A 21,561-nucleotide genomic window follows, 5' to 3' on the forward strand; every position below is an offset into this window, starting at 1 on the left:
GCGATTTTAAAGGAACATTGAATTTCCTTAGAGTGTTTTCAGATCGATACGCCATGATGGTCTACAAAAATCCACATATTAAAAATCAACAATGCTCATGTGATTCCTGTGGTGGTGTAGAAGAGCATGGGTGGTGGTGTTTGCTAACCATAACATGACAATGCTATAAATAGTATTATTAGGAGTAACATTTCGTTAGGCCCGAAGTGTACTTCGTTTATAAAACAGTAGACTAATGCAATTTAAACTTGAGGATACTACATTAAATGAAAATTGTTATATTTTATAAAACAATAGTACTATGAAGTGCTTATTATGAAAAAACCCTTTTTTTTTTTTCAAAACGAAATGATGAACACTGAGGCATGAATATTCAGTATATTATTATGGTGAAACAAGTTTCTATATGTGACTCTATTTTAAACGCATATGTCGAGCTCTTTTTTCTTCGATATTTTTTTATTCGATAACGATATTAATATAAGTTTAGTCTAATGAAACAATTTTAATCAGTTTTTCATGTATTATGAAACAATGAATTTCGCGGGCAAAGTTGTTTTAATTACTGTAGTACCAGTACTCCAATACTGGTATTGGAGCTGCCGCTGCAATAGAGTTTATCAAAGAAAAAGGAAACGTTGTTATAGTTGGAAGAAACGAGCATAAACTAAATGATACCTTAGACAGATGCACGAAATTCGGAAAAATTCCTTTTGTAGTCATAGCAGATATAAGCAAAGATGAAGAAGCAAAACGCGTTGTTGAAGAAACTATTGGAAAATTTGGTATATCGGATGTACTAGTTAACAATGCTGGATTTGTTAAATATGGTACTATTTTATCTGAAACCAAAATGTCCACAAAGAACAATCTTCGTGCAAAGTCTTGATAACGACCGCTCGCTGCGCCGCCCGGGAAAAAGTGAACACAAAAATGCTATGTCCGTAAAGCTATGACGTCGAATATTTGTGGCCTTGAATCGTAATGGATCGAAATGTGTATCGGACTTCACTCGTTCATAATTGCGTAGGCAAATAAACCATCTTGTACACCTAATAAGGGTGAACACTGGGTGAGGTAAAAGAGTGCCTGGGGGCACTGCCGAACTCTGTGTTTTTTGAATTTCAAGTGCCTGCGGGCACGTACGATGCGGAAAGGTTAAGAAGCCTATGATGCTTTAATGTGACATCTTTAGCAGCCCAATACTTGATAAAAGTTAAAGGAACTATAATTAATATATCAAGTGTTGCCGGCAAATTTGTTCCCAAATATGTGTCTGGTTCAATGTAAAACGTATCTTCAGCACCAATGGATCATTTTACTCTTTCGGAGTCCGTGTAAATAGTATAAGTCCAGGCCCGGATAAAACTGACTTCATGGACAATGCTGGTGCAAGTCACATTAAAATTGACGATATGGAAAATAGCAAGTCGCTTCAAAGAATATCAGAGCCAGTTGAAATAGCCAATATTATTATTTATTTAGCTAGACTAGACTAGCTAACTATCGTTGACTTTTCTGTCCCAATAAACTTATCGACGGTAACTCATCTTATCCGTAGGTAGTGCTGTCTGTCAATAGGTGGACGTATAGTTTACCAGCGATAGAAGCTGTTTGTATGGCAAGTGACGCGTCCCAATATAAGTCAACATTGACTTATCGGGTATATTGGGGCACCTTCAGATTATTGACAGCTAATTACTGACAGTAGAAGGTAGTAATTTATCTCTATCTGTAGATATTATATTGGGAGTAAGTTTTCGTAGATCGTCTTATTTTAAAATAAATAATATTAGTTCTTACTTACATTACTTTTAGTATGCAGCGTTATTTTCCTCTAATTATGACAGAGCCACTAATAGTAAGAGAAAAACATATAATATCACTTTTTAATTCAATGTTTACTTGTAATATTATAATGTACATAGTAAATTATTTTTCATATTCTTCTCAGAAAACCCATTCAATTTATACCCATCATATGAAGGTCATCAATAATGTATATGCTTAAAAACGTTAAGTTCACTCGTAAGAAACTAACCTTGAGCGCAGTCGTATAGCTGATAAAAAACATATGAAAAAAACTTTTATAAAATATTTGTACTAATTGTTGACCCTATTGTAATATTTGCAAAAGACTTATATAATTCAAACATGAACTGTTAATAATAACATGGTTTATGCATAAAAACCTTCTTATAATGAAGCATAATCTTACTAACACACAATGGCGATGACCTTGACTAAATGATGACTTCACGTTTTATACGTACCTAACATATTATTAGTATATGTATATATATCAGCGAAAAGCTATAAAAAAGGGCACTTTGCATTCAACTAAGAGATATACAAGATCACGATGAGTTTTAAATCTAAAGTTATAATTGTAACTGGTGCTAGCTCGGGCATAGGGGCTGCAGTAGCCGTAGCGTTTGCTAAAGAAGGTGCAATTGTTGTGATTGTGGGAAGGAACGATGAAAAACTTGCTAAGGTCGCTAAACAATGCGTAAGTAGCGGTGGAACTCCTCTTGTTATCAAATCTGATGTTACCAAAGATGCAGAATCAATCATCAGCATAACAATTGAAAAATTTAAGAAAATAGACATTCTTATTAATAATGCCGGTATCCTCAGAACTAGCAGTCTCTTAGATGGCAATATAATGAATATTTATGAGCATGTGATGAATACTAATATTAAATCTGTCGTTAATATGACAAGCCAAGCAGCACCACACTTAATTGCCAGCAAAGGAAATGTGGTGAATATATCAAGCGTGGCTGGAAAATTATTGGGGACTTACAGGTTTACAATCTATGCTATTTCCAAAGCTGCGATGGATATTTTCACTAAAGGAGCAGCTCTGGAGCTAGGACAGCAAGGTGTTAGAGTCAACACAGTGAGTCCAGGACCAGTAAGGACAGACATATTTGATAATGCTGGTTTGGATTCACCTGAAGATTTCAAGATACAAACAATTCTTAACAGGTGTTCCGATTCAGAAGAAATAGCTGATTTAGTCTTGTTTTTAGCTAGTGATAAGGCAAAAGGTGTTACTGGGTCTGATTACGTTGTAGATAACGGTTACTTATTAACAAAGTGATTAAATACAGATGTAATATCATTAAAAGGCATACAAGGCATAAAAGGCATTTATTTTCTCAAAATTGATTCCTTAAGAATTTTTTTTGATGTCATTTCTAATATACTAGATACTACTACCGAGTAGTACCTTTGTTTCCGAATACAAATGGCGCTCTGAGAGAGAAGAAGCGTCGCAATAACTCTCCCAGCATTCTTTATTTGCGCTCTTTTAATGAAAATATACAATATTGTACCTACTGTCATTGCTTTTGCTATAAAATAAAGATAATATAGTCCCAGGCTGTCCGATCACTTAGTATTCAGCTATGGAGTAATAGGATTTACGACAGAGTCATTTTTTAATAAGACATTTAAATTTATTTATAGATAATGCCTGAACAGTGGCTGTGACTTTATTATAGAAGTGTATACATTTACCCTTAAAGCTATTATGTATCTTATGAAGCCTACTAGAATTGTGTTATAATAATGAAAATCACTATTAAGAGTAAAAAGGTGACGATTTTTGTGTACGTATATTGAGATTTGATTGTTAATTTTTGTGTATCATATTTTCATATATATATTATATCATATTATATATACTATTTATCGAGTCGTATCGAGTATATTATGTCAATAAATGTAGAAAAATAGTATCTTTACACCGAAGCATAATTTTATTGTTACTATAAAATTATGCTAATATTTTCGAGTCATTATATTACTGCAAAAGTTGCGGAAGTTTTTTCTTTACAACTTATATTGTTTTTCCCGGGTGAAGCACGTCTTTTCGCTTATCGATCAGATGTATTTTTCAGCTTCAGTTTTCTTCTTTATTTCTTATTTTGTTTAGGTTTATAGCTAGTGAAATTACTGGGCTAATGAGACTGAATGAACTTGGGAATGGAGCGACCGCCCTCAGGCTATTTAATAATAAGTTTAATTGTACAATGTTACTTTGTTAATGTTACTTTAATTGTAAAACATATTTTTGATGAGAAAAAAGCCCGCTGAGTTTGTTGCACCCATTCTTCTCAGGTCTGAGGCATTCATTTTGGAATGGGTGGTAGTTTTTTTGACTTTCAATAAGTGATTTCACATCCTATTTTGAATAAAAATATTTGAATTTGAATTTGAACATCTTATGGCTCAAAGTAACGAGAATTCTGAGCGGCACTGCACTGTTGTTGGCACTATCACTTACCATGACGCTTTGCTCGTCTCACCGTAATATCACTTTTTGTCTAAAAAAAATACACTTACTGTCAACCTACTACGCGTTTCTATTAGATTAGATTAGAGGAAACTAAGTATTTGAATTCTATTAACAATAATTATTTTTATAAAATATTGTGTAATACTATATATAAACGTTACATATTGCTCTATATTGACAAACGATGAAAACAGGCCAGGTTTATTACTTTAGTGTGCGTGACAAGCTACGTCTTACAATCGATGTTTGTATGTTAGTGTGCTTGCTGTGCTCAAAATAGAGTCTGACAATCAACCTCAATTTTTTTGACGGTTTTAGCTGTCACAGTCTATCTAGGCGTATTATTGAATTAAGATTAATTATTGGAAAATATAACAAGTGGGCAATTAGGTGCTTATCCATAGAAATATAAAGGAGACGGTGTTGTAAATGCTAATTAAATTACTCACAGTACATTGCTAGGTATGCTTTCAATGCTCCGGCAAGTGAAGGACTGATGCAGCAATGATGTGAAAAATTATGAAAATACCAACAAACTAAGTAGCACATTTATGTATTATTAAATACAGCAGTTTAGTTAAATAAACCGGCAAAGTGCAATTCGGACTTTGTGTACGAAGGGTTCCGTACCATTATGGAGAAAAAACGAGCGTAAACAATCACGTTCCTATTAAAATGATTGAAGTTTTCTTTAGTGTTAATTCCTCTAGTATTTGTCTTTAAACAATTCGCACCAGATTTTGGCGAGACAACTCGTCCTAAGGATGCCTCGGGTAGTGGCAAAACTCGTGTCGAATTGTTTGACAAATATTGCCGGAATTAACAGTAAAGAAAACTCAAATCATTTTAATAATTATGGATTTCCGCAAAGTAACGCCTATTTCAATAAATTTTCAATCACGTGCCTTGTATGGGAGCCTCCTTATATATTATTTCCTTCAAAACTTTCAAAATTTCAAACGCTTCATGAAATACAGCCTGGTGGCTCGCCTAATAAACAATCTAAACAATTTAATATACCGGTTTCAAAATACTATAAAAGCAAGTGTATAAGTCGCCAAGATGCCACGTATATCATCCCCACCTTAAATATAGAGTAATTAACTAACTAAACACCAGCATTATAACAAAACGACTTGTAATAATATGTTTTGTTGTGACTCTACGGAAATTGCCATTGAATTACATATAACCTATAATAATAAATACATCAACGTAATAGGTAGGTACTTACTACAGAACATGTTGTGATAAAGTATTTTCTTTGATTAACACGTGTGCTACACATTTAAATAAAACACTTTTTGAAGTATTAAGACGCGTGTAATTGTAACTATGTTTTTACATTAGATTCTGCAAGGGGAAGTCCTTTTGAAAATGTGATTTAGAAACGTCCCTTTATACGTAACTTTTACGCAAAATATAATATTATGTTACAATTTCACGCGTTTTAATCCTTTAAAAAGTGTTTTATTTAAATGCTGTGATATTATATACTAGCTGTAACCTATGACTTCGCCCGCATATACCAGTGTAACCATATGATTGGACATTTATATGAACAAAACAATCATATATCTCTTATCATTACGTCCAAGCTACATTTTTAAAAAGTGTATTGCTAAGAGGTATATCGGTGACTTTTGCCTTTAATAGAATTAATAGCCTTTTTAGGTCTAACAGTACGCAGCCGTCCGTATATTTTACAGTCTTCAGCAGAGAGTATGTTTTAATATCGACAGTCCGATAATCGAACAGACTACTTATACCTTGCTTTTGAAGCGTTTTGAATGAAGATCCGTTGCCGACCTTTTGGCTTCATCACTTGATTAGTGTATTCTTCTAAGAATACACTAATCAATCTATTATAACTCTATTTAAATTTGCTTCTCTATCTCTTTTATTATATTGCTTATTATTATATTCCTCTTTCTTCGACCCTAGAAATTTATAGTAAGTTCTCCTTGACAAAATATTTTTCTTATACAAGTGATTTTTTTGTGTGAGTCGAAGATATGAATATAGGTTAGTAAACATCGCAAACTATAAAAATAAACACGATGTGATATTCGTTCTTTTAAAGTCGATTTTTTTTTCAATAATGGTATGCATGAACCAATGCATACCACTTAAAATGCTAGTGAGACCACAGACTGAGACAGGGATCCAGTGTTCTGTGAATGGCTGTATCAGCTAACGAGAGATATGCGTGGTTTGCCCGTCAAACAAAGAGACAAATACGCTCAAACCAGATTAAAAAAACATACTTAAATGAATAACGTTATTTAATTAAAATCTTATGCAAAACAGTTCTGTTTAATAACTATGCTTTGAACAATGTTCCCAATAACTCCGAAAATAACAAAGATGCGAGGTTTGCCCTTCAAAAAACAGACGAATACGCTCAAACCGAAAAAAAAAACGTATCATGATTGACGTTATTTAATTAAAATCTTTGCAGAACTTTTATATATTTACGTAAAATCTTCTTAAGAACTCTAGTGCAAGCCTGTTTACAACAGGTTTATCACGTTACTTAACCGTCCAATGTGAACGGATGCGTCGGGTAAATGCGCCAGTAACGGAACACCAAGTGCTAACACCGTTCGTAAATATCTCCAACGCTTTTAATATGGCGCAGTTTCACAATATCGTTCTATATGATTAAACTAAGATAAATATAAATTTAATTTTGATTTTGAATTTATGTGGAGGGGAAGCTCCCGCCAGTGGCTGTAATGGAGTGTGTAAGCATTACTGTGTTTCGGTCTGAAGGGCGCCGTAGCTAGTGAAATTACCGGGCAAATGAGACTAAACATTATTATGTTATTTAACATCATTATATCTCAAGGTGACGAGCGCAGTTGTTGTGCCGCTCAGAATTTTTGGGGTTTTTCAAGATTGTTCCCTGCATTTCACTCAATTTGCAGTTGAGCATTGTCACATAAAACAAAAACTTTAAATAAACCGATTTAGATTTATCTTTTAGAAAAAGATGAATCATCTTCTCTCCACCTTCGCTGTCATAGTTGACGAAGTTTTGGTGATTTGATTTGCAAAATTAAGTGAGTTAACGCCAAAAAAATCAGCCATTTGTTGGCTTATAAGCTGAGAAAGCTCATGGTCGCTCTGAGAGCAATGGAGAGGGCTAAGCTCGGAGTTTCCCTGTGAGATCGAATCAGTAATAAGGAGATCCGTAGGAGAACCAAAATAGTAGACATAGCCCAGATGATTGCTAAACTAAAGTGGCAGTGGGCAGGGAGCATAGTTCGACGGACAGATGGCCCTTGAGGCAGAAAAATAGTAGAATGGCAACGAAAGACGCAGTGTTGGTAGGCCCCACAAGATGGACCGATGATCTGGTCAAGATCGTAGGATTACGTTGGATGAGGGCAACGCAGGACCGATCGTCACAAAAATCTTTGGGGGAGGCCTTTGTCCAGCAGTGGGCGTCTTCCAACTGATGATGGTGGCTTAGAAGCTCCTTCCACCAACTTAGTCGGGATTCTGTCACTTTACAGTAAACAGAATTAAAAACTTCTATACACAACTTTAATAGTATAAATTGTGCGAACTTTTATAACGTTTTTTGATTATTTCTTGGTACTTGTAAAGTCCAGCTATACTTATCAAGTAGTGAAATATTGACCAAAATTCTTTGCACTTTAAATCAAATTTCGCAATAAGACTGCCCAATTGGAAATGAATCACACAGATTAATAAAATTCGAACAACACATTATTTTTATACGAAACAGAATCATATTCTACCGAACGGCAGTGTAATAGACATACTTTAAATATAAGAGCTTTCTTATAGAGATTTTATAGTAATGTATCTCGATACTTTTTTAAATAATACGAGAACCATGTTTTTACCCTATTGTTTATGATTTTATTGAGTAATAGCTACTTAAATAAGACAGGCAGTTAGAAAGTGTTTTATTACTATTATTATTGAACTAAGCCGAAGAAAAGTAAGGGCATATAGTTTGACGGACAGATGCCGTTGGGGCAGTAAAGGTAAAGGTTAAATCTGGTCAAGATCGCCGGAATACGTTGGATGAGGGCAGGACCGATCGTCGTGAAAATATTTAGGGGAGGCCTTTGTCCAGCAGTGGACGTCTTCCGGCTGATTAAGATCATAATGATGATGAAGCCGAAAAAGTATTCTTTCATAGCCAATAGCAAAAACTCTTTTGCTCGCCGACGAGTATGACACATTATTGGGTAAGTATAGAATAATCTACCGTACTGATTTGCCTGAATTGAGTGCATTAAAAAATAAATTCGCCGTAATAGAAGCAAATAAGAACACCGTTAACGACATAAAGTACCATTAAACACGACAAGGTGATACCTAGATACAGTGAGCTCAGGAGATAGTGCTCGGGGGTCATCGCAAACAAATGAGGGGTGTAACTCCCCCCCTTTACCCCTACTCCAAACACTCCCCCACAGGTAGCACTTGCTTAACCCTTTCTTGGCTAACATATGTACCGCGCGCGCGGTTAAGACACACTTCAAGTGTTTCGGACGTACTTGTGAAATTTATAGGCGGTATATTGGTTTTGTTTTAGGTACAATAGTAAATTCAGCTTGATTTACGCTTTAGCTCGTTGCGCGGTGCTGAAACTTAACAGAATGTTATTGCATATTTCGGGTTAATAAAGTCTTACATATTAACGATTGAGGTACATTTATCATTTTATAAAAGTTACTAGCTCACCCGACACGTTGTTTCATCATTACAACGGTTACTGAGCATGAGCGGATTTATTTTCCCAAAATTGATTCCTTTAGAATTCATTTTGATGTCATTTCTAATATACTAGATACTACTACCGCTTCGGAAACATATGGTGCTCTAAGAGAGACGAAGCGGCGGAAGAAACTCTCCCAGCATTCTTTTTTTTGCGCTCTTTTTAAAAAAAAATATACAATATTGTACAGTCATTTCTATCGCTAATAAACAATCATAATCAAGTCCCAGGCTGTCCGATCACTTAGATATTCAGCTGTGGAGTAGTAGGATTTACGATAGAGCCATTTTTTAATAAAACATTTAAATTTATTTATAGATAATGCCTGAACAGTGGCTGTGACTTTATTATAAAATTGTATACATTTACCCTTAAAGCTATTATGTATCCTATGAAGCCTACTAGAATTAGTTACAAGCAATCCCTTATTTCTAGTGTTATAATAATAAAAATCACTATTAAGAGCAAAAAGTGGCATTCCATAATCCATTCTTAGCTGACTTCTACACGGCGAAAAGAATATTCCTACCAAATTTCAAATCTCTACGCCTTATAGTTCCAGAGATATCGTGATGAGTCAATACATAGATCTTTTATCATTTTATAAAAGTTATGACAAGGTTTTTGTCAGATGTATCAATATTCGATGTGTGTGCCCGTCCGTCTGCGTTAAGTCGTTTTTATAAATTTAAAATATTATATTTCAACTAATTTTATTTCGCCTCAAAGCAAAATACAGAAAAATAAGAATATTTAAATCATTTTTCTATATAATAAATTAATAGTTGGGTGTATCTGAATGCAGAAAAATTAGTCTAAACAAAATAAAATGTCAATATGAAAGTTGTCGGAGGAAAATATATTTCAACAAAAATTAATTAAATTATATCTTATATCTTTAAACGAGCAATTCTTGTGTATATATATATATATATATATATATATATATATATATATATATATATATATATATATATATAATCTGAATCTCGGAAACGGCTCCAACGATTTTCATAAAATTAACTATGCAGGCGATTTCGGGGGTGATAAATCGATCTAGCTAGGTTTCAATTTAAAAAAAAATGGTTTTATCCATGTTTGAATGAGAAACAGCTACAATAACATTAGAATACAAAGGTAAATTTCGCCACTATATGCAAGACTATTATAGTTCAGATGGGACATTGGGTGATAGGGAAGCAGGAGACCCCGGTTCGAATCCAGATGTTCTATTAGTTTTTTTTTTGTACAAGTTTTGTACATTCTTAAAAATCCAAGCAAGGCTCGGTCGTCCGGATATTATACTCTTATTTATTGTCTTGCACTCTTTATTTACAATCTCTGAAATCAGACATACTCTACGTCTTCCAGATAAACATAGCACCAGTAGCATATGCTCGTTTCTCTTCTATTAAATAAAAAAAATTGCGAGCTGTCACGTGATTCCATGCAGTTGTGAAACATCAAAACTATCATATATAGATAATATTCATAAAATCCTCCATAAGATCCCTCATAGCCGTTGTTTCTGACCATAATAATATTTCGTGGCCCCTGTGATGATTTTGGGTACTAAAATACTTTAAAAAAATGTACATTAAATATACAAGAAAAGCTTTTACGTGACTTATACCAGTAAACTTAATAATTATACCTAGTTATTTCAACATCACAATCACACATTACATCATTAACATTATAAAGGTGAATGTAAGTTTGATTGATAACTTAAATTAGTCTAGCGTTTTTAAAATTTCGACCTGTGTAGGGATGAAAATTCGTCTGGATGGGAGTCCAAACAACGACTCGCTTTCACGCCAAACTCCGATTTCGGATTTGATTATATTTGAAACAAAAATTAGGGACTTTGGGAAAGGACATAAGCTACTATTTTTTGTAAAAAAAAAGGCATGAACGGATTGAAATAAGGGATGAAAGTTTGCTCGGGAATTCGTCACTTTCGGAGATAAACCATGAAACTTTGTATTTAGGCACTTGATAAGAAGTAATTTATAAACATTTGTTCGAGCATCTTTGAAACTTTGACCTACATGGGGATGACATAGGACAGAGGCGATCAAAGCTCGCAGAGAAATACTATTAAAGAGACTGTACACATTGACAAGAGATATCCGCTGTATCGTAGAAGAGCGCCGCGCGGGCAGCGTAAAGAGCAGTTCGTGTGTGTATTATTTACAAAGTTTCCTAACAAAAAATGCTGTCCATAGTAACTCTCCCACGCAGAAGAAGTCGCGTTCGTTCGTTAAATGGAGCGGCACTGCATTGTAATGGGCAGGACGTATCAAATTCCATCAGCTGAACGTCTGCTATTCTCGTCCCTTATTTTCATTAAAAAAAAAACACCACGTCAAGTACCTATAAGTTTGTACTTAAATGGCCTCATAATATTATTATTTTCTAAACATGAAACTATGAGTAATACTGAACAATAAAATTATATCTTAAATTTAATAAATCATTAAATATATTAAAGAATTAAATATAATAAAACAATACTAGGTTTTTTGTTACACGCCTCAAATACGTGGTACTGGTACTCGTAGGTATCTCTGACCTAATTGATTTTGTTAGCACGCTGATTCATGTTATATGTACACAGATGGCCCATGTTTGTCTTAAACTAAAAGACATACAAAGATCTGTTCTTGGAAACCATGTCAGCCAAGAAAAAATTCATTCATATGTTTAAAAAAAAACCTAGAACTCAGTTCAGCAAGCGAACGGCTCTATCAAATGGCCCGCGAGGTCACCCAGAACAGACATAAACTTATAATGCCTACTACTCGGCTAAGTAGAGTGAGTACATCTTTTGTGGGGCGATGTATATGCTTTTACATCAAGATCGCAGAAAATGTTCAAAACAAAAGAATTACGTAATTCAAAAGAATTGTTCAAAACGTTTGTGTGGTAAAGATTACTATAACATAATTAACTTTCTTAATGATACCACAGATTTGGAATGGAGCGACCGCCCTCAGGCTATTAAATAATAAGTTTAATTGTACAATATTACTTTGTAAAAATATGTTTTTGATGAAAAAAAATCCCGCTGAGTTTCTTGCCCCTATTCTTCTCAGGTCTGAGGCATTAAAAACTAAACTTAAGAAATATTTATTGTCAACACTGCCTTAAAATTAAAATTAGATTTTTTTATTATACTTTTTATCAGTATTTGTTAATCACACTTGTATATAATCAATGTTCTACGAGTAATAAGCATTAATGTATAACAAGAGACTTGATCCTGCAGACAAACAGTTTTTCGGGACTGTTAGCTTTTAAGATTCTCTCTGTAAATGATTAATAGTATAAATAAATAAATAATAATAATTCGTTTTGGAATGGGTGGTAGTTTTTGACTTTCAATAAGCTATGTCACATCCTATTTTGAATTAAAATATTTGAATTTGAATAAGAAATACCAGATTATTTCTTGTTGGCTTAAATTACTAAAAGTGAACAAAACAAACTACGACACCATTGGAGATTTAAAAGCAGCTGTAGAGGCAATTTTAACACAAGTTCATTACCTTAAAATAGAGAACGCAAAAGAAAATCGTTTCAATCAAAAGTTGTGTAAAGTGAGTAAATAACATAACATTCTACCTTATAAACCAAGTAAAAAATATCGTTATCAATCATTGTAATTATTATCTGACGTGCCATCGACAGAATAACTTGTAACAATTTTTAGCTGACTCCCAAATTCCCCAGTTAGTTCAGGAAAGTAATAGATAGGACACAGGGAAACAATTTCTAGTTGTTATTGGGGAAGACGCCTCGGGAACACCTCTGACATTGTGACGTATCGCAATATTGTGTAAATGTTTACATCACGTCGTATATACTTGGCTGATGGTTGATCAGGGTTTCGTTATCTTATGTATAAAATTCTCGTGTTCCGCTGTTTGTTACCAAACTCCTCCAAAACGGCTAAACCAATTTGTTTGAAAATTTGTGTGTGTAACGGGTAGGTCTGAGAATCGGCCAACATCTATTTTTCATACCCCTAAGTGATTTCTTATTTTTTTTTATTGTGATTCAGCGATAAAAAAATACATACAACTTCAAATAGTCACCTGTCTGCGATAAACACCTATTTTTGTATCGCGATTTTAATATTATTCTATTCCAACCACAGATAAGCAATAGAGTTGCAAGATGGCAATCGAATATAGTGATAATTGTAGTACGATAATTTTTATGTAGGATATATATATTTTATCTACATCCATACTTTAAATCTTCTATTAAAGATTCTGAAACAGCTTAACGAGTGTTGTAAAGTTGTACTGAATTTCATAACAACACTCCTTTGTTTTTTTTTTCGATCCCTTCATGCGCAAAGTGTTTCAACGGACAGCCACATTCTTATTGCTCGATGCGTGGTATCTGTATGAATTACAAAAAAAGGACATAGTTTACGCGCTTTCCGCACTACCAGGCAATTTTTCGGCTCTCAGGCTATTGATATAAATTTTACTGTAATGAAACTTTATTTAAAAAAACGTTATTAATTTTATAAAATATTTTTGAAAAGGGGTTGTTTTTGACATACAATAAGTAACTTAAGATCATATTTTGAATTTAAAATTTATGAATATTCAAAACGGTATTTAAAGGTTTTGGGTGCATCCCTTTTACGAACGCAAAAGCATTCACTACCTCTCCTAATTGCAGGACCTCAAAAACCCATCCACGTAGAGCCTAATGCCCTGATGTATAGACGCAGAAGATGGAATAAATATTGTTTGTTGGCATCATAAATAAGGCTGGAGACAGACGTAGGGACACGCGTCACCTTTTGATACATTTCCGCTGTCGTTATTAATGACGAGTCATCGGTGCCGTCCCGCCGGGTTGCTTCAAATAGGGTTGCTACGCTTGCAATTTTATTTGCAGGTACATTAAAAAAATAAATCTGAATAGATATTGTAATACTATGTATGATATTCTTAGTCATCTTAAAATTTAAATGAGCGAGATTAAAATAAATAATGGGATTACTGTCGCTATTCTAAATATTGCTACGTAAGTCAATCAAATATATAGATCTACTAGCTGACCCAGCAAACGTTGTATTGCCGATATAAAAATTGCGATACAAAAGTAACTGTTGATCGTAGATGGGTGAAAATTTGAAGTTGTATGTATTTTTTAATACTGACTCATAATCAATATGCACCTACCCAATATGCACTCAAAATTTCATGAGAATCGGTCAAGCCGTTTCGGAGGAGTTCAAAGTTTAACACCATGACACGAGAATTTTATATATTAGATTTATGACAGAAATAATAAATCTAACTAAAACTGCTATGCTCATCAAGGTCAGGTGAAGTAAAAAAGACACTTATGAATATCAAAAGTATACATTTTACCTTTTGCTACCATTTCGGAAGAAGTTCAGTTCCAATGAGACGAGCAAGAAACGTATTGTCGCTTTTAAAAATAAAAATAATACAACTATTTCTAATTATTTTAAATACAATCTTTGCAAAGTATGTATCAAGAATCCTACTCAAGCGTCAAGAATTAATACAAGTACATATTCGAGTAAGTTAAGTTGTAAAAAATATATACCTATTAATTATTATAAAAAAGAGTTATTGAGTTCAGTAGATGATTCAACCCACACATGCCTACTGTTAGTAATGAAAGCTATTGTGCCGGCACGAAATCAAGGTTATGAAAATATATAAATACATAGTACATATAATATACAGTACATAGTAAATATATAGTACTTTTAATACAAATGTAATGAGTTGTTACGAAAGGTATCATATTTGAAGGCTTTCAAAAAATTCATGAATATTTCTATTTAACTTCTGATTGATTCTCACTTATAACAAGTAATTAGAGAAAATATACTGTTAGACGCATAGTGAGGAGACTTCATCTTGGAAAGGATGACACTAGGAGGACATCTCCTTCTTCCTTCATCTTCATCTAGGAAGCGATGAGAAACAGTGGAGGCGTCGGCGAGTCCATATAAGCCTGTGCAGCGCGCTTTATTTGAGAAGAATTTCGTGTACTGTGAACTAGTATAACCCTGAGGGGTCAAACCCTAAGCCGTTTGGAAAGTCAACCTTTCATTGTAGGTAACTGATTTTGTTTCAATTCCTATTCAAAAGTTTAAATGACTATCAGTAGTATCAGTATTGTATTGTTCTATTTCAATTTCACATCAGGTGAATAAAAATTCATATAATAGGAAACTTTAAGTTCACAAATCTTTAGATGTGCAATAGTTAAACTTACTGTGAAGTGTCAGCCCTAGCACGATAAGCCGCGACCTGCCCAGCATAATAATGGATACGCAAGGGAGGTACCGGCACTCGCCACCCCGTAATATCATATGAGACGCTGCTAAATTTATCAATAGCATTATATCGCGAAACTGAGTCGTATAGAGCTTCGCAAGCCTTATATTTTATTCAGCGTACAATGTTCTGACATCGATCACCGTTGCTCATCTTCAAACTTGTTTGGTTGAGATATTGCTGTAAATTTTCCGAGACTTTAGCTTGACACGTTTGCCCAAATGACTTAAGTATCTGTAAGCAGGACTAACGGCCGTTTTCAATAACCTATCTATCCTTAGTTTAAACTTTAACCTACGGATAGGTACATTACTGTCTCCGTTTAGTGACAAGATCTTATCTATCCATAGTTATAGTCCAATGCTATTTGTCAAAAGTTTATTGAAATGTAAGGAAGCGTAAAAGGATAGATTTGTCTACCTCTAGTAAGTTAAACTTAGGATAGATAGGTTATTGAAAACGGCCGTAAGTCTTTAATGCAAGTAGAGCTACTTCTCAAGGAATGTCTATCAGGAAATAACAAAACGGAACAGATAAAATATTGATGTTTGCGGTAAAATATTACTAATTTGTTGTTACTTAATTATAATAAAATTAGAAATTGGAGATACTGCAAGCCCAAGTTCTAGAAATAATTTTGGGCAACATTTCGACAGCTTAACTATCCCACGCGCGTAATTAAATGTTGCTGCAATATCGATTGGTACAGAATCAAGTAAGTATAGCGTTTGCTAAACGTACCTACCTAATCATTTAAAGTATTGTATGCCAATATTATCTTGTAGTATAAACCAATAAAAACATAACCTAAAAATTTTTTTTCTTTTTTTTTACACTAAAGAATGGTAATGAGACTTAAAGTGCATGGTATGAGTTAGAAGTAGTAAGTATCAATTTGATTTAAGAAATTTATAACATAGCGCGACCTGTTATAGTCACTTGTCCAGTGGCTGTAACTCCAAATAAACGTTGAGCATTAGCTAAAATCGGCCAACATACTGCATCGTATAAATTTATCTATATTTACCATGTTGCTCATTCCTTCAAGATTGACTAATTATACAATATGATAACTTTGAACTTCTTATTCACAACTATGTCTTACGAGAAGCAGGTATATTTCAAACTACTTACGGTGAAAACCACTGACCTCTTAGGGGGGAAATTTCCAAAAATAAATTCAGAAGAACGGTTATCTGAAAAGGAACATTAAGCTCTAACCGCCGTACTCATAGTCGTTTAAAAAATACTTAAATATAATTAAATAGCTACTTAGTATAGTATTAAAAATGTTCACTACTATAGTCAACTAAGGATTCCTTTATAGGCCTAAGGAATACTTTACAGTACTGTCGGACCTATACTTAAATGGTTAAAGAATGGTTTTGACTTGTAAATATTGAGATTAACGTATCTATTTCTGTAATAATAACTGTAATATTATATATTAATGTAATTTAATTTAAATAATTACTCAGTGATTAGTTCCAATAAATACATTTCAGTTTTAAAAGTTATTGATAGTTTTAGATTTTCTATATGATGAGTGGTAGATACGTCCTCAACTAAAGTGAGAAGGCTTCCATCGCTATCTGTGGAGGTACAGAAGAAGGCCCACGTCCTGTTTCAAACAGGCTGCCACGTTCATTGATTTGTTTGAGCTTTTGAAGCGTAACTTTATTTTTGTAGTGAATTTCACGAAAAACTTCTTTCCAAAACACAAAATCACAAGAATCCTAAGCAACAATCACAGTTGAAGACACTGACATTACACTGACTGAATGGACTTAGCTAAGTATTTCTTAGCACTAAGATAAGATAACGACTATGAGTGCGGCAGTTACTGACTAACATCATCTAGGGAACCTTTAAACTTTTTAACAAATTCGTAGCCACCAACAATAAAGGCTCTGCGTTGATAAATCTTTCAGTAAATCAGGGCAAGAACCTAATTAAAAGGATTTACCTAAATAATCAGCCGTAGGTAAAACCTCAACACTACGTTAAACGACAGAATACTATTATTATTAAGTAAAAAAATTAAGGCGTTGTGGAAACAAATAGGCCTACCATTAAAAACAAAGAATTTAAATTGCGCGACGCTTCGCACAAATCTTGTGAACGTGAAATTTATCGTAGCCTATATCTTGCTTTATTTATAAGAGAACAGCAGCTCGCTGAGGGAGATGGAATTACGTGATACCATTTGGAATTTGAGTGAAATACTACAGGCGTGTGAACATAATCAGTTACCTGTACCGTGCGCTTTTCTTATTGCCTATAAGTAAAGTTCCAGTGGAATTATGCAAGAGCTCATGGGTCCTAGCCTCAAATATATAATTAACAGACTATAACTATAGTTGTTGTGAAAAATTAAGCTTTAAATTTTGCCACACAACAAAGAGCTTAAGAAAGTTTTTTACCTACTCGTTCCATGAGTAAGTAAAGTCCATTCTTATCAGTAATATGTATATAGAACGACGAATACGAAAACAAAATCAAACAATGACAATAATAGCAAATAAAACTCAAAAAAAAGAATGTCCTCCTCGACTTATCAGCTCCTTGATCATAGGCAGATAACTTTAAACAGCTAGGATGGAGAAGGATATTTAAAGGTTAGCAATAGCAAGATGGTACTATAACAGACCGAATGACATGATAATATTCTATACCCATTAATAACGTACATACTTCTTCTAGTTTTTATTCCACTATCTTCATGATTACTAGTTCTACTTGCTGTCAATGTTCGCCACAGTTCTAGCTTGATAATGTAGGATTTTGTTAGCGTTTGAAGTTAACTTTATTGCGATTTATATTTTATTTTGGTAATAATAATATTATAAATGCTTATAGGTACTATTTAAATTATCTACTTATACCTATAATAAGTAAGAAAATACTTCGAATTTGTCACCAATTATATCTTATCGCCATTATACGCTCCAGTCTACCCAGCCTAAAGTAAAATCGGGGAAATCCGCGGGACCTAGGGACCTTATTCCGCCACGGACTAGACTTAAAGGTAACCCTCTATTAATGCAGGACAAAAAATAAAACAAATATATTAATTATTAATTAAAATAAATATGCTCAATGTACTCTTCTTCCATAAGAAAAAAAAATTGGTTTTTTCTAAGCTAAAACTAGTTTTGATAAAAAAAAAACCTATTCAATATGTTTAGATTTAAACATAGAACAACTCAAATATAATGGAATAGTATTTTATCATTGTTATTAATCTTACACGATTCATGAACATAAAAGAAACATAAAATGAAACTCTATGATAATACACCTTTTACTAGCTCTAAGTAGAATGGAACACTACAAGTTTCGCGCCATCACGAATGTCAGTTAAGAGTTATGACAATTGTCAAGTAAATAAATTCATGCAAATGTACACCGGCGTTGGACAAAAATAAACAAAACAAACTTTTATAATATTGTTTTTTTGTTTTTATAGCAATGGATAGCCGTTTATACGAAACTAAATTAGCAAATCATAAAATATTTAAAGATCTCAAAGACAGTCTAAGTAAAAAATCAGATGCAAAGTTGAGTAATTTAATAGAATTGCGTGATGAGGTTTTGTACGCGTGGAATTCAAATGAGAACTGTTTATTTTGTGTAAATTTAAAACATTTGGAAGAACACGATGATACTCCGTATCAGGTAAGTGTTTTCAACTTATTCCACCAAAATTTCATCTTGTGTTAGGTTATGTTGACAATAATTTTAAATTTTCTAATTATCGTATTTTGCATCAATTATCCCTTTTTTTATTATTGGGGTTAGTAATATTTATACTACTTATTTCTGCTGTTATTACTCAATACGTATGTTTTGATATAATATTATACCTTTGTTGTTGATATTAACTTGGAACTAATTGGAATTTTTTATGACAACATATAATATAATGAAGCCTAAAGCCGCTGTCCCACCTCTGCGCATGCTGGACATGAGCAGGCGGCACATTTTAGCTGTGTGGATTCATTTGTTTGACAATTTAGGTCTACATTTCCACTGCAGCACACTATACAGGAATATGTACCCACGACTATGTACTACTTTAGCAAGCTCACCTCCACATTGACAGTGTTGAGCTACATAAGCGCGTATTTGAGCATCACACATATATCAATGACATCTATAGATACTTAACATGTCCGTAGGCAGCAGTGAACACACTCACATATATTTTCTTGTAAAGCAAAGCTTAACACGTGTCTGTAGCCTCTATGTGGGCCATGGTGGGACAGTGGCTTAAGGTCAGACCTTGCTAGTTATCATATAAAACTTATATTATAACCTTTGCAAGTTCTAAAGTTGTAAGTTGTTATTTTATTCTTTTGAAAATTTGGCTTGCTGGTACAAACTATCTTTTAAACATATGACTCTTCCATTACTGTTTTAGTACTTAATAATAATTTATATGTGAGGAAATAACAAATTTCCTATTCATTCCTTTGTATTCCGCCAACTAGGTACCTATCTGGATGACAAATTTGAACTTTCTAGGTCATCTGGAACATTAGAGTTTTGATCAGCCATTGATAAAAATGATGATTTTTTGATGTTAATATCTAAATGAGCCAAATTTATATGAAATAGTGAGGATAAGAAATAGTGATGAAATTTTGAGGGGGTCAAAAGTGGCGACATATGTGTAATATTATAACATGGTGCTGAGCGCCAGTTCTCTATTACGGCTTGACATCCTACCATGTGTCTAAATGAGTATGAATAATGAGGCTGACATACAATCCAATCACTTAAAGCTAAAAATTTATTATTTCAGTGAAAGTTATCATATGGCTGTGTGTTAAATACCTGTAGATCATAGAAGTCTAACATAACAATATTCAATCCCTAATTTTAGTGAAGTTATAATTTGTATGGCAATCAAATATAAGAACAGTTTTCCATATATCCACATCTCAATGAGAAAGAATGGCAATTATCTGTTTCATATCTCACTTGGAAATATTATTCTCACAGGCTTCTTAAATATATTAATCTTATTCCTATATGATTTTATTTACTTATTTATGGTAACAGCTAATGTTGAATCTGTTACTAAAGAACGGTGAACTAATATTATATAACAGCTGACTTGACAGATGCTGTTCGGTCAATAGAAAAACAATATCTGCACCTAAGTATTCGGGAAAAATGTAGTCAGAGCCATCAGGTTGTAATAAAATGATAAGGATTAATATCATTATTTGTGTAAACAGCTTTTCAGTACAACATTATAATTGCCAATTTTTAAAGTATTAAAATGGATATAGTATGATATCCTTAGGAGACAGACATACATATGCCATCCCAGACTTTTCTAGAACTATATAAGGACACTATTCCACAATACATTATTTTGTTGTATCTCAAAGGGCTCAGACAGTGTTTCCATTGCAAGCTCCCAGATGGCAAATTTTTGCCCGACACCTCCAACAAATATTGTTAACCTTCATTGAGAACCCTATCCAATGGTGAAAACAGCATGAAAATTGGTGCAGCAGTTCTTGAGTTTATAGCGAACAGTCAGACAGACAGATGCAGTGGAGGACTTTGTTTTATAATATATAGTGATATTATTTGTAAAGTAACTAAGTGAAACTTATTAGATACTCTTTGTTCTGTGGTGTGGTAGCTGATTGGACGAATTATTGTTGTTAAACTTTGTTTTCAAATTTAATTTGTGTAATTGAAGAAGTGAGGTTTATTATTTAAAAAAATAACAGATTGCTTAGATTTGAAAGGGCAAAATCTCTTAATTTTCTTATATTCAAATGTTGGGGTTGAGCAGTTTATCAACTGTAAAGTAGATCCTGTAGATGAAGTCACTACCTGAGAGTTGAACAAGACATGTCACTCAAACGGTTGGCTTGCTGATTAAATGTGAGATGTTGGGGGTTCAAGATCAAGCGACACAAATTTCTTAACATTCAATAGATTGACAGCGTGGGTGCCTGAGACTTGTGACCTGAGTGTAGGCATATGGGCCTTCATTACGATGTCCATCATCAGTCAAATTTCTGCATATCCTAACAGGAGAAAGTTTTCATTGTTGAGAGATTTGCTTGTAAACCTCCACCTATATGGGTCATCATTCAGATCCATGAACAAATCGTTCT

At 33.5% G+C, this 21,561-nt stretch overlaps 3 protein-coding genes across 3 annotated transcripts in view; all 3 read left to right on the plus strand.

Moving 5' to 3' along the window:
* Positions 1-348: 348 nt before the first annotated feature.
* Positions 349-1,318, plus strand: LOC126979517 (short-chain dehydrogenase/reductase homolog YusS-like). The gene is made up of 3 exons (XM_050828839.1): positions 349-363; positions 572-882; positions 1,188-1,318. Exons 1-3 carry the CDS (start codon positions 349-351, stop codon positions 1,288-1,290), a joined length of 429 nt encoding a protein of 142 aa, XP_050684796.1. The 3' UTR covers positions 1,291-1,318.
* A 1,032-nt stretch (positions 1,319-2,350) lies between these two features.
* On the plus strand, positions 2,351-3,151 carry LOC126967299 (3-oxoacyl-[acyl-carrier-protein] reductase FabG-like). The gene has a single exon (XM_050811770.1). The coding sequence runs from the start codon at positions 2,363-2,365 to the stop codon at positions 3,104-3,106; it is 744 nt and encodes a 247-aa protein (XP_050667727.1). The 5' UTR covers positions 2,351-2,362; the 3' UTR covers positions 3,107-3,151.
* Positions 3,152-18,807: 15,656 nt separating this feature from the next.
* The window catches only part of LOC126966605 (nucleoporin 88), a 154,843-nt gene continuing 152,089 nt past the window's right edge, over positions 18,808-21,561 (plus strand). The window contains exon 1 of the mRNA XM_050810771.1: positions 18,808-19,093. Coding sequence (XP_050666728.1) covers positions 18,887-19,093 — 207 coding nt within the window. The 5' untranslated portion in view covers positions 18,808-18,886. The remainder of the gene's footprint in view (positions 19,094-21,561) is intronic.

This window comes from Leptidea sinapis, chromosome 1 (assembly GCF_905404315.1).
Source record: "Leptidea sinapis chromosome 1, ilLepSina1.1, whole genome shotgun sequence".
Taxonomy (NCBI): Eukaryota; Metazoa; Arthropoda; class Insecta; order Lepidoptera; family Pieridae; genus Leptidea; species Leptidea sinapis.